At 42.5% G+C, this 19,457-nt stretch overlaps 1 protein-coding gene across 1 annotated transcript in view; it reads right to left on the bottom strand.

Moving 5' to 3' along the window:
- The window catches only part of pkp1a (plakophilin 1a), a 33,700-nt gene extending 15,627 nt beyond the window's left edge, over positions 1–18,073 (bottom strand). Inside the window, exons 1-4 of the mRNA XM_079493703.1 lie at positions 17,735–18,073; positions 12,692–12,813; positions 1,231–1,494; positions 76–254 (exon numbers count right to left, since the gene is read on the bottom strand). Of these exons, the coding sequence (XP_079349829.1) occupies positions 76–254; positions 1,231–1,494; positions 12,692–12,813; positions 17,735–17,912 (743 nt within the window). The 5' untranslated portion in view covers positions 17,913–18,073. The remainder of the gene's footprint in view (positions 1–75; positions 255–1,230; positions 1,495–12,691; positions 12,814–17,734) is intronic.
- Between the last annotated feature and the right edge of the window lie 1,384 nt (positions 18,074–19,457).

Genomic DNA, 19,457 nt, shown 5'->3' with positions numbered 1-19,457 from the left:
AGTTCTGAGACAGACTCACTTATTTACTGCACTACATACACAACAGTACTGTAAGTGGAAATTAAGTTAACTCACGATTGTGGCTCCGTCTTTATGGTCTTGGCCATCGACAGGACAGACGGCGGGCGACCGCTGCTCTTTGTCGGGGCGCTGACGGCCTGCACCAGGGCGCCGTTGGTCATGGCGTACGAGCTGTAGCGAGTCTCACTCGACTGCATGGTGGACTGCTTGCTGGACGAGGACTGTTTGGACCTCTGCAAGAAGACCATGGAACTTAGATCGCTGATTCAATTTGATATACCGTACAATAGGGCATGGGCCACACACAGATCCCCATCCCATCTATACTGTAGAAAAACCTTCCATTTGGTTCCACTCTAATACCCCCTTTCCACCGGTTGGTTCCCAATGGGAACCGGTTCAGTTCTTTTTGGTTCTTAGTCCATGAGCCAGAGCTCCAAAATTGGTGGGAAAAACTACACCAATATTAAATTGTTTATAGGATCAATACAAGTAAATTAATACATGATAACCCTTCCACAGTAGGAGCTTTTTCATATTTTCGATTATTTTCCTACATAATGCCTCATTTGCATATTTAAAAATGTAAGATTTGTAATACAATAAATCATTGTCTTCGTGATAACAATCTAATATAGGTATGGTTTTGCCCACTCAATTCATTAACGTTCCAATTTTGGAGCTCTGGCTCATGGACTAAAAACCAAAAAGAACTGAACCGGTTCCCATTGGGAACCAAGCAGTGGAAAAGGGGCCTAAGTATCAATCTTTTAGCTGGGGGAGCCCCCTGCTCCGTGGAACCCCTCAAGGACCCCGGGGGGGGTCCACGGACCCCACATTGAGCTCTACATGTAGTGACTTACTTAGATGATTTCATAAAGAACTTCCAATGATTATGCACATATAATTATAAGGCAGGTGTGATTGCTGCCAAAAATAATTTAGGTCTACTGATAAAATGGAAGTCTCCAACTTCTCCATGTTTAGTATATATATATGCTATATATACTTAGATGATTTCTATTTATATTAGGATAAATTTGTGCGACTGTAAAGATGAAACGGAAGTGGGGAAGAGACTTCCGTTGCTCCAGACTGTATGACGGAAGCATTCGACAATTGCGAGAGGCAACAGTCTGGAAACACGAGACTATGTATTTGACAAAATAATCTAAATAATAGTATGCAAAGAAAAATAAAAAAAGTCACCATTAGCAGTGCAACAGCGGGACCAGCAACAGGAGACATGACAGCTGGAGATGCAGGAACGACGGGAGACAACGGGGCGAGTGGCGGCATCGCGACCAGTGGCGCCCCCGCCAGGGCGGGGTCAGAGCGGCTGGGCTTCAGACCGTTGGGAGGCGACGGCCAGTTGGACGTGCTGAAGCGCTGGTCCCACTGGCCCGACGACGCGGTGGCTATCCTACGGCCCATCGTCTTGCAGGACACGGAGCGCGCTTTCTGATAGGTCGCCTAGAGAGAGAGAGAGAGAGAGAGAGAGAGAGAGAGAGAGAGAGGAGGAGGAATAGAGAGAAAGTGAGTGAATGAGGTCAGGAGAAAAGTACTCACACAAAACATTACAAGTTTTAGAATAGTTTTTAAACTATGCCATTTTGGAGCCACTTTCTTTAACCCATTTAGGCCTGACCTTAAAATTAAAAAATATATATTCTAAATCCTCCAGTTTTCTGAAAAAAATATTTTCACGATTTTTCAAAAATAGCAGACCTACAAGCTCGTAGCTTGTAGATCTGCTATTTTTCAATAGCTAAATTATAGCATAAATTATGTTTAAAACACCAAAAGGGGTTCCCGCCCAAAATGGGTTAACTAACACAAAGAAACACGCACGCACGCACACACGCACGCACACACGCACGCACACAACATTTTGCAGGATCCGGTTAGGAATAACCAAACCGAATCCATCCACTTTAGACTGCTCTCTGAACAACTAATTCAACCTGCCTGTCTTAGATATTCTCTCAAAATAAAAATCGATCAGCGGATCGTACAATGTACGCATAGTCGCATACGATTGGCATATTATATTATACACATTATCAGCTTTTATTTCCCTGGAAGAAATGTAAAGTCATTCATGCTGTAAGTCAGAAAAACAATTGACTACTAGGCCATGGTGTAAATGGAGCTAGAATTCATATGAGGATTACAGGAATGTAACTGGGGGTCCTCCTCAGCATGCATAACTACATGAATCTACAGTATATGACTGCATGGAAATGAATTTTGTACTTGTTTCTGATCCCAGTCAAGTGCTAACATGTACATGTTGAGGAGAATGAGGCCTGGGAGCCTTAGGGAAACACGACCACATCATGTCATGTCTACTTTTCCTGCTTCAATTGGTAACGTTAAAAACACACAGACCAAGCCAAAAACCTTGGTGGAGTCATGGATTCAAACCTGAATTTTAACAGCCACATTAACACAATTACACAGATTAAAGGATTTAGCAGGATTTATGGAAACTTGTCCATGCGCTCATCTTCAGTTGAAAGACGAATGCAGCAGTCAGAGTGTTGCTGCCCGAGTCCTTACTAACACCAAAAAAGTGGATTACATTGAGTTCTTAGATCTGTACACTGGCTGGTATGTCAAATAATTGATTTCAAATGTTTACGATTTTAAAGCGCTGCCCGTTGAATGGTTTAGTGCCAAAATACATGTGTGATTTTGTCAGATATCATGAACCAATCCAGAACTAGTCTCGGGTAATCTTGGAAAGGTCTGATTTTTGTGTATAGAATCTAAGCTAAACAATGTTTTAGTTTTGGTTCTAGGGAAAGCAGCTTTCAGTTGTTATGCACCACACACACAGTAGTCTATCTGGAACAAACTCCCAGAAAACTGCAGGTCTGCTACAACTCTTTCTTTAACATCACAGCTGTTTGCTGCTGCCTTTCTTTCCTTCATTTTCTTGACTAAGAATTTCTTTACTTTCTTTTCTTCTGCACTCTTCTTTGTTCCTCTGCTCTGTCCTGAATAGGAATTTCCTGTTAAGGAGATAGGTCCTGTTATAACATGTTTCTTTTGCTTAATGTTTTATGTACAGTAAAGCACTTTGAATTTCCTTATTGTTGAAATATGCTGTACAAATAAACTTGCCTTGCCTTTCCTTAAAGAGTGATCATCACCAAGTACCACAAATATATAAATTAAGATCTGAACCACTAGGGAAGTCTGGCAGACACGGCCAACACAGTTCTCAAGTCTGTCCACAAGGATATTATTATCAACTGTATCAAGGGTGGCGCTGATGTCTAAGAGAACAAGGACAATGAGCGTCCGCTCTCCCTCTAAGATCATTTACTACCTTGAAAGATAGTGGAAACACAAGACAGTCTGTACATTTGACCTCACTTTCTCCAGAATAATTCCAGAGGATCCATTTGAATCTTTCTGAACTCACCAGGTGGTCCCTAGCTAAATGATGGAGAGTTGGTAACCAAATGGACTCTTATAGATCTCTAACTCTTGAGAGTCAAGAGTTAAAAAACAACAACATCTGCATTACTTACTTTACAATATAGTCAATTAGAGAATGTAGAAGAATTGTTATTTTGACGTTTGCCTGTTACCTCCTATGGTACCAACATCAATACACCATGGAATTGTGGACAAAATCTTATCCAACGAAAACAAACGAAAACAAACGAAAACAAATATATTTTAAGTTTGGGGTCTGAGAGGCAGCCAACAGAACCAAACAAAAACTATACACCAATAAGTATGAATCTAAAATCACAGTACACAGTAGAGGCTTCTAAACCAGCAATCCGGGTCAGCGAGGCAGAAAGTAGGTAACCCATCCTCCACAAGAATAGCCTTCACAGAAGCCCCTGTAAACGTAACACAAGATGGAGAAATGTGACCTGGCACAAATACCTTTGCACTTCCACTGTGTGTTAATGTTAATGGCCACCTAATATACCGCAGCACACAATCAAAAAGACTCATCTCCACCGAGGTAATATGATATTTGCCATTTGTTGTTACAAGCTCTCAAACTGTCATGCTATATGACAACCAGTGTCTCTCAGTGAGAGCTGGAAAAGTTTCTCACAGTGTGTGTGTGTGTGTGTGTGTGTGTGTGTGTGTGTGTGTGTGTGTGTGTGTGTGTGTGTGTGTTGAGACAAGTCAGGGACTCCACCCGTTAAACCGGTCTGCCCAAACCTGATGCTCTCTCTGTGACTTTGCTTGATATAAACATTACTCCTAGTCCTATGCATTACTCCTAAAGGCTTTCCGATATACAGTATTTATTTCAATTTATGTAAGTGCATGTACGTGCATGCATTCAATGCGTAAGTGTGTTTAATAATGACACGCCCCCTTGAAGGGAAATGAATCCAGGCCATGCCCTGCTAATCCCCTAATGATGATGAGTCCTTCTCACAACACCCCATTGGCTCGTTAAATCGTTTGAAAAGAATAAGTGTTGGTACAGTAGAGTACAGTAGCTTAAGCTTTTCAAAACAGCAACTATAAGCACATGAAATCCCCATTTGGCAGTGGGACGCCGCGTAGCATTAAGGAGGAAGTCTGTGCCAAGGCGATAAAGGGAACGGCCACTTTCTCTTTCAGCTGTGCGTACCAAAACATTAAAAGGCCGACTTCGCCCATTTTCAGCCTATCTTCATATAAGTGGTCCCGACTAATGCTCACTATAACACGGTATCGTTCTTGTCTTCTCTGTCTGTGTCTCAGAGGAGGGCTGTGGACAGTTCAGAAACCCGCCTAGTAGTGACATCATCGACGGGGAATCCAATAGAAACCGTTGCAAGCTTGTATAGTACAGTAGTTGTACATCTGCTATTTTATTTTTGAACATTTTAGAAAAATCACACCCGTGTTAACTGAGTGGTGCAACTCCCCCCCCCCCTCCCCACCCCCCCTCTCTCTCTCTCTCTCTCTCTCATTAGCAGGCAACAGTGCAGCAATATCTCCCTCTCTCTCTTTCTGGCACAACAGCGCCACTTTTGCCCCTACTGGTACTCAGTCATAGTCACACACATACATAGTCACATAGGTTAACACGGAGGTTAACACAGACATTGCTGTTCCTTGGAGTGGTTGCACCACTCAAAAATCTTGAAAGTGTGAGAACTACTGATTTAGAAGGCAATTGTAGTAATCTACCCAGGTCTTTATGTGGTAAAATCATCACATCGGTACATTTATCATTTTGATATGCGGTTGAGATGTTAAGATATGCCATTAGGAATGTGATTCATTGTGTGTACGGCCGGGTACATGTGCTTTTGTGCCAAATTGCCAGTGTGTTCCCAGGTTGTGTTGATACTGCATTGTGTTCGCTAGTACAGTATATGTATGGTGCAACGAACAGTGTTTCCTGTTCCAAACCAAACAGGCTGCGTTCAGTGCCAGCCAAGTGTCAACAGTGTTACTCAGGGTTAAGACACGAATGTGTGAGGGTGGAAACCTTGTAGGCCTATGTCCAAAACGATCAAATGCAGTTATTTTTTCTCTTCTGAATGTTACAATTATGGGGGTCAATTTGCACACTTTCAGAACACTACATTCGTATGTGCTGAGCAAATACAACCAGCGTGGAAACAACAAGCCTGAATCGACAACAAATAGAACCAGTGGTTCAATACATGTCTTATTGTTTAGACTGTGAACATGGGCCGGCAGTGGCTCAGGGGTAGAGTGACCGGATGGAAACTGCAAGGTTCCCAGTTCCAACCCGGGCTCCCCCAGAGTTAGTGTCGAAGTGTCCTTGAGCAAGACTCTGAACCCCTAATTGCTCCCGATGTGCAGGTTGGTGCCTTGCATGGTTTCCTCCGGCATCGGTGTTTGAATGTGTGTCAGTGTGTGTGATATGGGTGAATGTAAATGCACAATCTATGTAAAGCGCCTTGGATAAAGGCGCTATATAAACGCACCATTTACCATTTTAACATGTCCCTGGCCATCACGAGGAGAAGATCTGTCTTCCATTGGCCTACTTGCATTTCTCTAGCACTTAAATGTAACATTGGCCTATAGGGCAATAGATCTATTATATCAGTACTGTGAGATAAGTTTAGAAATCATGTGGGATTTTGGATATCGTAGTACAATGATATGGTATTGTGTTTTGATCACAATCGTTTTTGTCAAAATTTTTAAATTAAAACAATCAAAAATATAGCACAGATCTACAAGATCAGAACATGTCACGACTTGTGATGCATTGTGAGCTTGTAAAAACGCCAATTTAGCTCATTTTGAAGAATTCAACCTATCAATGTGGTTATATTTAGATTTTGTATGAACAACCCACATAGTTGCAGATGAAGAACTGCTGACCACACAGTGAGAAATATACAGTATGCATGCAGTGATATGATATCATTCTGATGATGATGATGATGATTGATGATGTGTGTCTTCATCAGCAGCACTAGCACATTACCACTCTCACTAGACATGTCACAACTCAAAGTCACTGCAGGGTCAAGTCAGTCAGCCCAACTCTGCACACACACCACACACACACACAAACGTGTCCAAACCCACGCACGCACGCACGCACGCACGCACGCACGCACGCACGCACGCACGCACGCACGCACGCACGCACGCACGCACGCAAATAGATCAGTGAAGTCACCCATACTCCTCTGTGAAATTTGAACGACGACCTAGAATTCAGCATGGAGTTCACCCTGCCTCGCCCTCTTATAGTGACTATGAGACAAACAGAAGGCCAAAAAGACATGGACCCGTGTCCCTATTGGTGGCACAAACTTTGATCAACAAGCTCACAAGAAATGTGGTATAGAGCAGGGGTTCTCAACCCGTGGGTCGCGACCCCTCGGGGGGTCTCCAAATTATTTTGGGGGGTCCCCAAATTATAAAAAAAAAGCAACTGAATGGCTCTAATGGCAACTATTGTCTCTATTATTATGGTTATTGAAGCAGTCAATTTATATTTGGGGGCGGGGCGGGGGTCCCGAGACATTGCCAAAGCATTTCCGGGGGTCCCCGGACAAAAACGTTGAGAACCCCTGGTATAGAGGGAGCATAGCATGCAGAGTATAGGGACTAGTATGGCTCAGGAGTGAGAGCGGACGTTTGAGACGTTGGGAAGATTCCCAATTCACTCCCGGCTCCCCCTGTGTTACTGTGTCCTTGAGCAAGACACTGACTGAACCCCTAACTGCTCCCGATGAGCAGGTTGGTGCCTTGTATGGTTTCCTCTGCTTTGGGCATGTCATTAAAAGCCAATATGTAAACATGTAGACATTTTGTACTTTTTCCACCGCTGACTTTAATAATAATAATAATAATAAATGTTATTTATAAGGCGCCTTTCAGGGCACTCAAGGTCACCGTACAACAGATTAAAACAGTTTATACAAACATAATTAAAAACAAAACATAACTAAGGTACAGCCTGCAGCAGAGGTCAGCCATATGCCTGCCTGAACAGGTGGGTTTTTCCGGTGTATGTATGGATAATACAATAATACAAACATGCTGAGCGGAAGGAAGCCAGCAAAAAGAAACATGGAATTCCATTCTCAGCAGCAGGGGAACAAGACCCGGGGAGAAGCAGAGCTGTGGACACACACAGAGAGAGAAGAGAAGAGAAGAGAGAGACCCGAGCTCACGTCCCTGAGGGAATTCTAGCACAATGCCTTCACCTGTTCACCTGTGCTACGCTTACACACTTCACAGGACCGCAGCTGAGGAGGGCTTTCTACGCGCTGGATGTGAGAGAAGCCCCGAGGGGCGCTGGATATACGATCACACACACTTGGAGGAATGGGCTTGCACTCAATCGAATGCACGCCAGTGACGCCACGCACTATACAGCTGCATGCGTGTACTGTACTGTACTGTACTGTACTGTATGTACGCATTAAGGGTTTCACCAAACTAGTCGACTACTATAGCCACCACATAGCCAGTAGTCAATTAGTGCAGGGGTTCTCAACCCGTGGGTCGCGACCCCTCGGGGGGGTGGGGGGGGGGGGCGGGGGGTCGCCAAATTATTTTGGGGGGGGTCGCCAAATTATTTAAAAAAAAGGGGGGGGGTTGCAACTGAATGGCTAAAGTGGAAATGAAGAGTTTACATATAGTACACATAGTACATGCATACACTTTATATTGGGGGTCGGGAGGGGGCGGGGCGGGAGTCCCGAGACATTGCCAAAGCATTTCCGGGGGTCCCCGGCCAAAAACGTTGAGAACCCCTGAATTAGTTTTCTTTTTATTAGGTAACAAGATCATTTCAAGAAAGTACCTCGGTTAGGGATGTTAACAATAAATCGGAAATGTATTAAATCACTGTTAAGAAATTCTTCAATCAAACTAAATTGATTGATAATTATGCAGTTCTATCATCGGGCAGTTTATTTGCACATGTGGGCCGGTTAAAAAAAGTCCCCCCACCTTAATTGGTAGCCACAGAAATGTCTCTGCTTTTGCATGTGATCATGTGACAGACGAGACATTTCATTTTATTCCTCATAAAAGATGCCATTGCCTGGCCCTGCATCTCAAATGGTCAAATACATATTTGATTAAGGAATATGGCTTTTGTATTCTTTCTGTATATCCACAAAATGTAGATTATCAACTAACCGGTTAAATGATCGAAAAGTTGATCAATGATCAATTAATTAATTAATCAATCATTTGCATACCTAACCTGAGCTACATTGTAAATGAGGCCTTGCCCCTGAACTGTACTCCGAGTTTAAATACAGTAAAGGTTTTGATGATGAAGTATTAGATTACAGTCACCATTGTACTTTTTACTTTTTTAACAACACGAACCCTAGAGCCCCTATTCTCGCCTGAACTTTTAGCAAACATAGCCGATGTACAACGCAATACAATACTAGCAGACATTGTACAGAGCCCTGTAAATATCTAGGGTTTAAGTGGTACAAAAGTTCAGAATAAGAAACTTATGTCTTTTGATGACAACTTCTTATTTTGTGAATCTTTTTGTGTTTAGTTTGTTTTTATTCCTTTTTACAGTTCAGTCAAAACAGCCCCCCCCCCCGTCCCCCCGTCCAGAAACAGCAAACATAGATACAAAGATCGATATATATACACGGAATGGATACAAAAACATAAGATAGCACACGAATACACAAGAAAACAAAAAAAGGCACACAAACTAAAAGGAAAAAAAGGGGAAAAAAATCTAATCTAATATAGCAAATAATGTTAATCAATAGTAGTAGTAATGGTAGTAACCACCACCAGCAATCATAACATCGGGAGGGAGGTGCATTCCGGCCCTGTCATCTCCAGTCCCGACTAGGGGGATGGAGCATGGGGTCTGGTCACCGGTTCCCTCACCTGCCCCTTAAAACCTCTTAAACCCCAGGGGGGTCCAGGGGGGGAAATCAAAAACATCAGAGTTGGAACCGGAGACCAATTGGGTCTCCATTTACCCGCCGAGAGCTGTTCATGAGGTGGACAGTCTCTGCCCCCACCGGCGGGGGCAATGGGGCTCAAGAGGCTGGTGAATGTAAAGTCTTCAAGAATCAACATATGAGATAAACGTAGACCAGTTTCTGTCAAACTTCTCCCGTGAGCCTGTGAATCTTTAGTCTGGATTAAGCAAATCCATCACTAACTTTCTTTTTATGTTTATAAACTGTGGTCCAATATAGTGTTCTGCTTTACAAAATGCAATTTTCATTGTTACCTAGAATTTACCCATGTGTCTCTGCATCTTTATGACATCATCGGTAAAAGACCACATGCTGACTAGTCAACAGCTAAATACAAATCTTGGGAGACATTTGTAGTCGTGAGATATGGAGGGAATTCACTGTTGAAACGTGAAGAGGCTTGTACAGTACATGTACAGTACATCAGAAACTAGTTACGGGTGGATACTGTAAGGGAGAACACTAAATCAGTGGTTCCCAAACATTTTTCCTTGAAGTCCACCCTTCTTACATCTGATAAAAGCTAAGACCCCCCATATGTGTGTGTGCGCACACACACACGCATGCACTCACGCACGGTTGCAAACACTCACACAAGTTGCTGTATGACAAGCTGAAGCTACAAGCTTTGGTTTTACTTTTTGAACAAGTTTGACACAATATTTCTGATAATATAATTGCAATGTAACAAAGCGGTTACATTTTTGCTACAATATTACTGTCCTTCACAATGACGTTCCATGTATGTTAAGGATCAAGGTTACAGGATTAGATAGCAGATCAAACTGCATGACAAGCTGGACTGATATCACATTGAGAACTTACAGGCAGACACCGGATGTAAAAGCAAAGCTATGATTTTGCGCAACCCATTTTGGGCGGGAACCCCTTTTGGTGTTAACATTATGTTATGCTTTAGCTATTGAAAAATAGCAGATCTACAAGCTCATAGCGCGCCACCGAGTGGCGCGCTACGAGCTTGTAGGTCTGCTATTTTTGAAAAATCGAAGAACGACTGACATAGAAACATAGCTTTTTCAGAAAACTGTCAGGATGTAGAAGACATTTTTTAGAATCTGATCTCAGGTCAAAATGGGTTAAAATGTTGGACTAGATCCGAACTGACAGGGCCTCACTCCTCCTTGACCCTCTCGGAGTCAAGCAGGGGCCATCGATATGTCCGTACACGGACATTAGTGGCACATATTTTCTTTTTTACACACCATTATAATGTTCTTATTTTGATCATAAGACCCAATTACTGAATGCCAAGTGTCCAGGTTTTATTCAGAATATGTAACACTTAACATATGTAACACATTTACTACGTCACTATGTCATAGAGTCCAACTAGTACTAGTGGGTCCCCGTTGCAAAACCCCCTCTGAGTGTTCAAATGGAACCAAATGTTCCATTTGAACACTCTCAGAGTTACCGGCATATTATGGTCATTCAGGGCTAGCTTTTTATGCTTTTTATTGTCCACTAATTATGTATGTCCGTGCCAAAAATGGAATTTTGACAAACATGTCCACCACAAGCCAGCATAGCAATCAATGACCCCTGGACACCCGGTTGAGAAACACAGCACTATAGATGAGAGAACTTGTCCAAATAATGGTGAAGGAATACTCCACAAGAATGAAAATGGGAAGACAGTAGACAGATGATATATTGCTGCCTCCACAACATGAGCATGACAACAATGAATCAGCAACACATGGTCGTCTCAACATGGGTCTGGATCACATTTCCAATTTTCCAAGTCCTTATTCACAGCAGTAGAGCAAAAGCACGCACGCACGCACACATACACACATACACAGATACACACACCGTGGGAGGAATAAGGTTTGCTTATTGAGTATCTTCATGACAGGTCATGAGCAATGTAGGGGTGGGCGATGAAGAAAATCAAATATGATATTTTATGTTGGGATGTAACAATATTGTATCATGGCATCTCAACAAGCCAGAGTGCCACAAATCCTGAAGCAAGCAGAGTATGTCACATTAAACCATAATGAACCATAGCATTATGGAACATTATTTAGTTTATGTATTCATTTATATCGTTGATATCACATCGTGGACATGATATCATGACTGTATAGTATTGAGTATATATTTAATACAGGCTATCATAACATCCCTATATATGTTTGACCAAGAATTTTCAAAATAGTGGGAGACTAGAAAAAGTGCCCCTCGGGGCACAGGTCTCCACCAGGGCAGGTCAGGCTGTGGCCTCCTGGTGGCGCTATAATAGGCCAATGTGAAAAGCGTGCCATTTCTTCATACGCCTTTGATGGCAATTGGATGATTTGAGGCATTTTGTTCCAAAAATGTGTTTTGCAAAAATCAACCTGTTGGTGGCGCTATAACAGGCCAATGTGAAAAGGGTGGGATATATTCCTCAGCCTAGTAAGAAAATGTGTGAAAGATTTCACGTAAATTGCACGCTGCGTTCATGATTTGAGGCTTTTGTTAAAAACGGGGCAAACTGTGAAAGCAAATTATAGCCAATTAGGATGGAATATGAAATATCGGACAGATCCGACTTGAGCACATGACCATAGAGATACTGTGTAACGATTTGTGAGATTTTTGGACAGAATATGGAGGAGTAATATCCAAAAATGTGTTTTACAAAAGTCGGCCTCCTGGTGGCGCTATGAAAGGCAGATGCGGAAAATGCAGGTCAAAGGTTTGTCTCTAGGGAGTGTGCATGCAACGTTTCACACTGATGGGTGCAGTTTTAGGTAAAACATGTGAAAAGCTGCCTCATGGTGGCGCTATAACACGCCGTTCTGGAAAATGTGGGGCAGAGGTTCATCGTTGGCATCCAGGGAGTGTGTGTGCAAAGTTTGGCATCGACCGGGTTAACGGTGCCGGAGATTAGCTGGTAAAGGACGGACGGAAGGACGGACGGACACACACACACACACACACACACACGGACGGAGTGCAAAACATACTCTCTCCCCATGCCTTCGGCCTGGTGGAGACAAAAAGGCAATCTACAAGCTCACAACACCACAATGTGTTGAGAGCTTTTTCTTACATTTGGGAGAATTTTTATAAAAGTATAAAATGGGGCTTAAGGTGAACGAGCAAAACACTTGTGCCATATCTCAATATCCCAAATCTAGTCTCATATCATGATATCGACATGATAATGATAAATCCAACTTCCCTACATGAGGGAGGTTGTTACTGACCCTTTTATGGACGCCTGTGTTCAATGTGTTGTAGTTGCCCAGCTGACTGATGCTTCCGTTGGCTTTGGACGGAGCAAACTTGAAGGAGCCAAACTCTGTGAACACACTCAACTGATTTGGACCTGAGGAGAGAGAGAGAGAGAGACAGAGATGATGACCACAATGAGAGAGAGACAAATCTGACACCAGATCACTAGGTAACCCTTTACCTAAAAGGTCAGGTCTATGATGCATTATAATCACATTTATAATGCATTACAATGCACTTATAATCAGGCTTCACAGCACTTATAACCAGGTTTATGAAGTATTGTTAAGTGCTGTTTATAATGCATTGTTATAAGCTCAGCGGCTGCGGAACAGCACATTATAACTACCATACACCCTTGCTTTTAATTGATTTATTTGTATTTTTAAAAAAAAAATTATTCATGTCCTCACTGTATTGTTTATGCCCTGCCTTTCTTTTCTTTTTTTGTGTAAAGCACTTTGAGCTGCATTTCATGTCATGAAAGGTGCTATACAAATAAAGTTTTATTATTATTATTATTATTATACATTATCAGTTATACCGTGTCTGACAGTTTAAAATGATTCCAGAGCAGTGGTTCCCAAACGGTGTTATAGCTCAACACCCAAAAAATAAATGAGATGTTTGCCCGGAACCCAGACAGAACAGAAAAAAGCATGTCTACAAGTTGACAGCCTGGCCCATTGTTCGGGAACCAATGTTTTAGAGAAGTTTATCTTTCCGCACCACTTAATGACGGCAAACACAGCTGTGTCACACCCATACGGACCGGTGTTGGCATGGCGATTATCAGAGGCAGATAAGGTTATCTTGATACATACATCCAATCATGCACTTTTAAGCCATTTTGGGCGGGAACCCCTTTTGGTGTTAGCATTATGTTATGCTTTAGCTATTGAAAAATAGCAGATCTACAAGCTCATAGCGCGCCACCGAGTGGCGCGCTACGAGCTTGTAGGTCTGCTATTTTTGAAAAATCGATGAACGACTGACACAGAAACATAGCTTTTTCAGAAAACTGTCAGGATGTAGAAGACATTTTTAGTGTGAGAGATACATATACGGTCAGAGATACACTGCCTTTCTTGTGGGCAGTATATTGACAATTTCTTCAACAAATAAAAACTAGACTAAAATGTTAGGGAGGGACTGGAGAAGAGATCCAGTAGTACTAAAAGTCCATTTATGTTCAAATCTAAAAAAATAGACGATCTACAAGCTCACGTGTCTATAGCCTCGCCAATAAGCCAGGCTATCACGTGTCATGTTAGGAAGCTTGTAGATTGGGCTATTTACGCGTAATGTGTCAAGCTGTGTCACCTCAGCTATGGCTGCGCTCAGGCCACTCCTCTGTGGATTGGTCTATACCAGGGGTGCCCACACTTTTTGACTTGAGAGCTACTTTCAAAATGACCAGCTCGGCAAGATCTACCCACCAAATCAATTATTATACCATTGCTGAAAATAGTTTGGAATGGGAAATAGAGGGGGAGAAATGTTTTTTTGTTTTGTTTTTTATCGTTTTTTTTCTTCAATATATTTAAATGAAATACTCTTTAGGGGCATGTCATGTGATCTACCTGCACAGCCTTTGTGATCTACTGGTAGATCGCGATCTACCTTTTGGGCACCCCTGGTCTATACTATAGGAAAGCTATAGGGTGCAAGTGGTTCATCCTGCAAGATCAACTGAAATGTGTTTGTCTGCTGCTAATCTTCAGAGGCAGATGATGATGAGGTTATGTCACTCAGTTGTTAGGCGGGTGTCTGGGAACTTCAATCAATCCACCAATGATAGTTCATCAGCATGTAGCACTTCGTCTGTCTTTGTCAGGGGATTATTAATGGGAAATTGCCGTGCCGTGCCATGCGTTTTGGGTTTTGGAACTCACCAAGACCATTATAGGCTTAGGGTTGTCCCTAGTAACAGCCAAGTGTTTTCAGAAAACTGTTGGGAGTTTAAGATCGGGTCCTCAGGTCTTATCTTACAAGTAAGACGCGTAAACGCGGGAAGCGAACGAAGCTGTCGTGGCAGTCTTAACTGGGTTAAGGGTGATACCAGTGATAGAGCCAGCCGAGAGCGGTAGACAGACAGTGTTGCTTGCTGAAAATTACTGATTTGATTTCCAACACACACACAAAACAAGGCTTTACAAAATGACTGGGAGGAGTGTAGAGATCGAGAGAGGTATAAAAACTTTAAAAGGTGACTCATGCTTAACGGAGAAATTAATTCCCTCTCTTCAATGGGAAAGTCCTTTCTGGCCCCGGTCCAACAACTGTCAGAGATAGAGATCTGGGTAGAACTGCTTCATTCTGTCAAGGAGCCATAAATCTCCCCCGATCTGACTCAGTACGCAGTATTTTAAATACGAAGCAAACATCTTGAATCGTGATTGGGTGAGAGAAAAACCCCATAACACTTGTGTGTTAGGTACAGTAGAATGAGTAGATGTTATGTTGCCATATGTTTGTTCTTTCATTCGTGAAACTTATTTGCCTCTTGGCCAGTTTATCCTTAGCAAAATAGACGTTCTGTCGCAATGTTTTTGAATCAAACTGGCTGTTTGGCTGAAGCATTTATTTTAAATACCGTCATAAATTCAGTGTGCTAACATTTCTCAGAAGAGTTGTTTACTTGTTTTCTCACCCAATCACAATATCAGATTTCTGTCTCAAATTTAACCCATTTGGGCCCGACCTCGAAATTTAAAACAAATCTTCAGACCTACAAGCTCATAGCGCGCCACTCGGTGGCGCGCTATGAGCTTGTAGATCTGCTATTTTCCAATAGCTAAATTATAACATAATGTGTAACACCAAAAGGGGTTCCCGGTTCCACATCTCCAGATGCTAGTTCTTGTCATGTTTTCTTATGTTGATGTTATATTATGTATTATCTGCACAAAGTTCACCATGACTTATATAAACCTCATTTAGTTTATAGGGTAAATCGTTCATGTTTGCAAATCCTGAAGCTCAAGTTTATTCCCTGCTGAAAACAGCACACTTTTAACAGAACAATTAAGAATTAAATACTTTACTTTCCTCCTCTACCCCGGATTTGAACGGTGCAAGTGCTGGCATTTTTTTTTACCATTGAGCTAACAGAGCCAGCCTGCTTGCTCAGGGGATGAATTGAATCTTGACAATCATTGTCAAAATCCGTGTCAGATGCTGCGTGTCTGGGTGAGACATGACCTTTGACACAATCTAAATGTCTCAATAGAAGAGCAGGGGGACTAAATACAACCAGCCCTATTGTATATTAAGGTTATATTGCATTAACATACCATGCAGATACAGATTGAATTCATTTAAAAAAGTTACCTAGTGAGGCTTTCCTTTGGTTAACTAAAATAAGTGTTAAATAGCTCTACTAGCCTATGATCATTCATTGTCATCATTGCTATACAGTAGACTACTATAGTGTTTGTTCAGTAACAGGGTCTGTCTGTCTCTCCAGCTCTTTAAGCAAACAGACAACGTTCTGTCTATAACACACACGACTACGAAGCATCAGATATAGAGAGAATTATATCAACGTGGCAGAGAGTTTATGCATATTCAGTGTTCTACTATTTCAATATAGCAGCTACTTCTTTGACTATGCATGCACCTCCTGGTACCACAGCACCTCAAAGGCCCTTAAAACCAGGCTCCAGACTTCCCAAAACAAACTGGTCAGGCTCCTACTTGATCTAGCCCCCCGAACCCACCTCACCCCTGCCCACTTCGACAGGCTGGAATGGCTTAGGGTCGACGACAGAGTACAGCATCTTGCAATGGGTCTGGTCCACAAGATTCGATACACCACCAAGATACCCATGTACCTGTCTAGATACTTCCTTAATGTTAACGAAGTCCACACCCACAACACCAGAGGGAGTGCAACGAACCATGTACAACCCAGATTCGGCACAAACAAGGGACTAAATTCTTTTCGCTCCTATGCCACCAAAATGTGGAACGCCCTACCAACTGTCATTAAGACATGCGAATCCCTTGACTCCTTCAAAACCGCTCTCAAAGGGCACCTACGGATGGCTGCAATTCGAAACTGGCCCCCGTAAAATCTGAATCCCCCCCCGCCCCCCCCTTCTTTCCCCTCACTGTATATATTTCTTTTCCCTTTTTACCTCCTTTTTGATGAATTCCTGTTCTGTCTATAGAAGTGTCTATTTGTACGTCTCTAAATGTTTTGATGATTTGAACATGGTGGACCCTGTTGGAAACAAGTGTAATGCTTAATTGGGTCGTCCACTCACAGTTAACAGCCTTTGTATTGAGTTTGTGCTTGAAATGTACTGTAATTCTGCAAACTGTTAATAAATTCTTCAATCAATCAATCAATCAATTTCAATATAGCAGCTACTGCAGTAGCTCAATATGGCCAGTAGGAGGTGGAGTTTGACTGCACTCTGCATGGGTTGAAACTATGAATAATTTAAAAAGTTACAAGAACAACAACAAACCGTCGTTTTGTCATTTTCATGGAACTGATTGTTTCGTGCCAAAAAGGCTTGCTTTTATAGGACTAATAATAAATCATATGTAGGCTATGTATGCATTAGTGTTAATGTGAGTGCATGACAACTCATTGACACTGGGCCAATGTCTGTTTACAACACAGGTGTGCACGCACGCACGATCTCTCTCTCTTACTGAATAATAAACAAGAATAGTAGCATTTTAGCAACAGGCCTATGCATTTCAAAACGCATTGCATTGCACTGTAATAGTATATCTATAGCCTAATGGTAAGCATGATAACAGCCAACAGCAACAGCCATAATAGACAGACTTATATAATCAGCACTGGGGGAAGTTGTTTTGCCCCATTTCGGGATCGAATTGGTTTACCTTTTCTGTATTTGGGACGTCCCAAAGGTAAGCCAAGTACAGAAAAGGTAAGCCAAGTACAGAAAAGATAAGCCAATTTAGCCAAGGGTCCCGAAAGGGGACTAGGGAGGGCTAGTAGGCTAGGGGAAATGCAATCAAAGTTGTCCTACTTGAGGGTGAGAGCGATCCATTCTGTCCCTGCGGCTTGGACTTGCTCCTCTTGATGGTGTGAACCTGGTCCAGGACGCGCTGCTGTCCCGTACGCAGCTTGTTGTCCGAGGGCAACGCCAGCGACGTCTCCCCAACGCTGCCGATGCCCATGGCCGAGCGCAGTGGATCTGCTGTCATCCTATTATAAGATACCTTGGTTCGGGGGTGGACAGGACAGGTCGGGGTCGGGTCCGGGGGAGAGGGAAGCGAGGGATCGCTGTGTTGTTTTCTCCCCCCAATTCCCAAGCGCAGAGGAGAGAAGAGGCGCGCGTCAAGACAAGGAGGAACTGCTGCAGCTGCAATGGAGGTAGTAAAAGTAGGTGAAAATGTTCCCACTGCTGTTCGCTGCTGCTCGCTGCGGTGGACGCGACTCCACCCTTGGGATCGTGGACTCCACCCTTTGGGACCGCGCCCCAACGAGGTGGGGCCTATGGGCGGGACGGTGTCAGTGGGTGGGTGGGGCTAGCCTGGCTAATAAACCAGACTAATATCACACAACACTGTCGCGGTAATCCGCTGGTAGGCAACTTTTTTTTGCCAACGGCTGATTCGGTCTGGTTTATTAACCAGGCTAGGGTGGGGCAGCCACTACCGCTCACATATAATATGCAGGTGTTGACTGACAGTGATGACTAGTGACTGATGATGGTGGAAGAACTGTGTGGTTCTCAGAAAAGTACTCACAATTTTTACTAAAGTAAACTGTTGACTGACAGTGATGAGTGACTGATGATGGTGGAAGAAGAACTGTGGTTCTCAGAAAAGTACTCACAATCTTTACTAAAGTAAAAGTATCAATACTGCAATAGAAGTACTAATATGTGTAATACAAGTAAAAGTCAGGAATTTAAAATGTACTTGAGTACAAATTATATCAAAATGTAATACCAAAAGTAGAAAGTAGCCTACTCATCATTATGCAGAATGTCCCATTTCGATGTTTTCAAATGTATACAGATCTTTTGAATATAGCAGATCTACGAGCGTAGTAAAAGTATGGAACATTATACATAGGCCTACTCAAGTACAAATATCTCGAAATTGTACAAAGGTACAGCACGGACAGAGCGCCTATACACCTGTAAGTACACAGAGGACTGCAGGGGCATTAAAAAAAGACAAAATAATTATGTTCTTTTTAAGTTCACATTCCACAGTGATTAACACAATCTAGATCTGACTGATTCTCCTCCCTTTGAAGAAGTGCCAGCCGGCCCTTTTTATTAACCATTTGGACTATCTTCTGCATGTGGTTCCCTGCGTGGCAACATGCGTGTATGTAGACACCAGAGACAGACACAGCAATGCATAATTTACACTGCTGGGCATGACTCATGGTCCTTCCTTGAACTCTCTGGGAAAGGACCTAATTAGCGGAATGTGCTTCAGCAGTGTATCAACTGAAACACAACCAGTGGTGTAAAAAGTATTCACATTTTGTACTTATAACAGTAAAAGTATTAATAGTATTATGTAGAAATACTTCGTTACAAGTCCGGAATTCAAAATTGACTTGAGTGAAAGTACAAAAGTCTTGGTATCAAAATGTACTTAAAGTACCAAAAGTAAAAGTACTCAATTCGTCATTATACAGAATGTCCCATATTCCCATTTCAAGTTTTCAAATGTCTAAAAACCTTTTGAAATGTGACGCATTGTGAGCTTGTAGATCTGCTATTTTCA

This window comes from Electrona antarctica, assembly GCF_951216825.1.
Source record: "Electrona antarctica genome assembly, chromosome: 2".
In the NCBI taxonomy this organism is placed as follows: Eukaryota; Metazoa; Chordata; class Actinopteri; order Myctophiformes; family Myctophidae; genus Electrona; species Electrona antarctica.
Note: the sequence above shows the minus strand (reverse complement) of the source record. Positions and strands in the feature narration are given on the sequence as shown.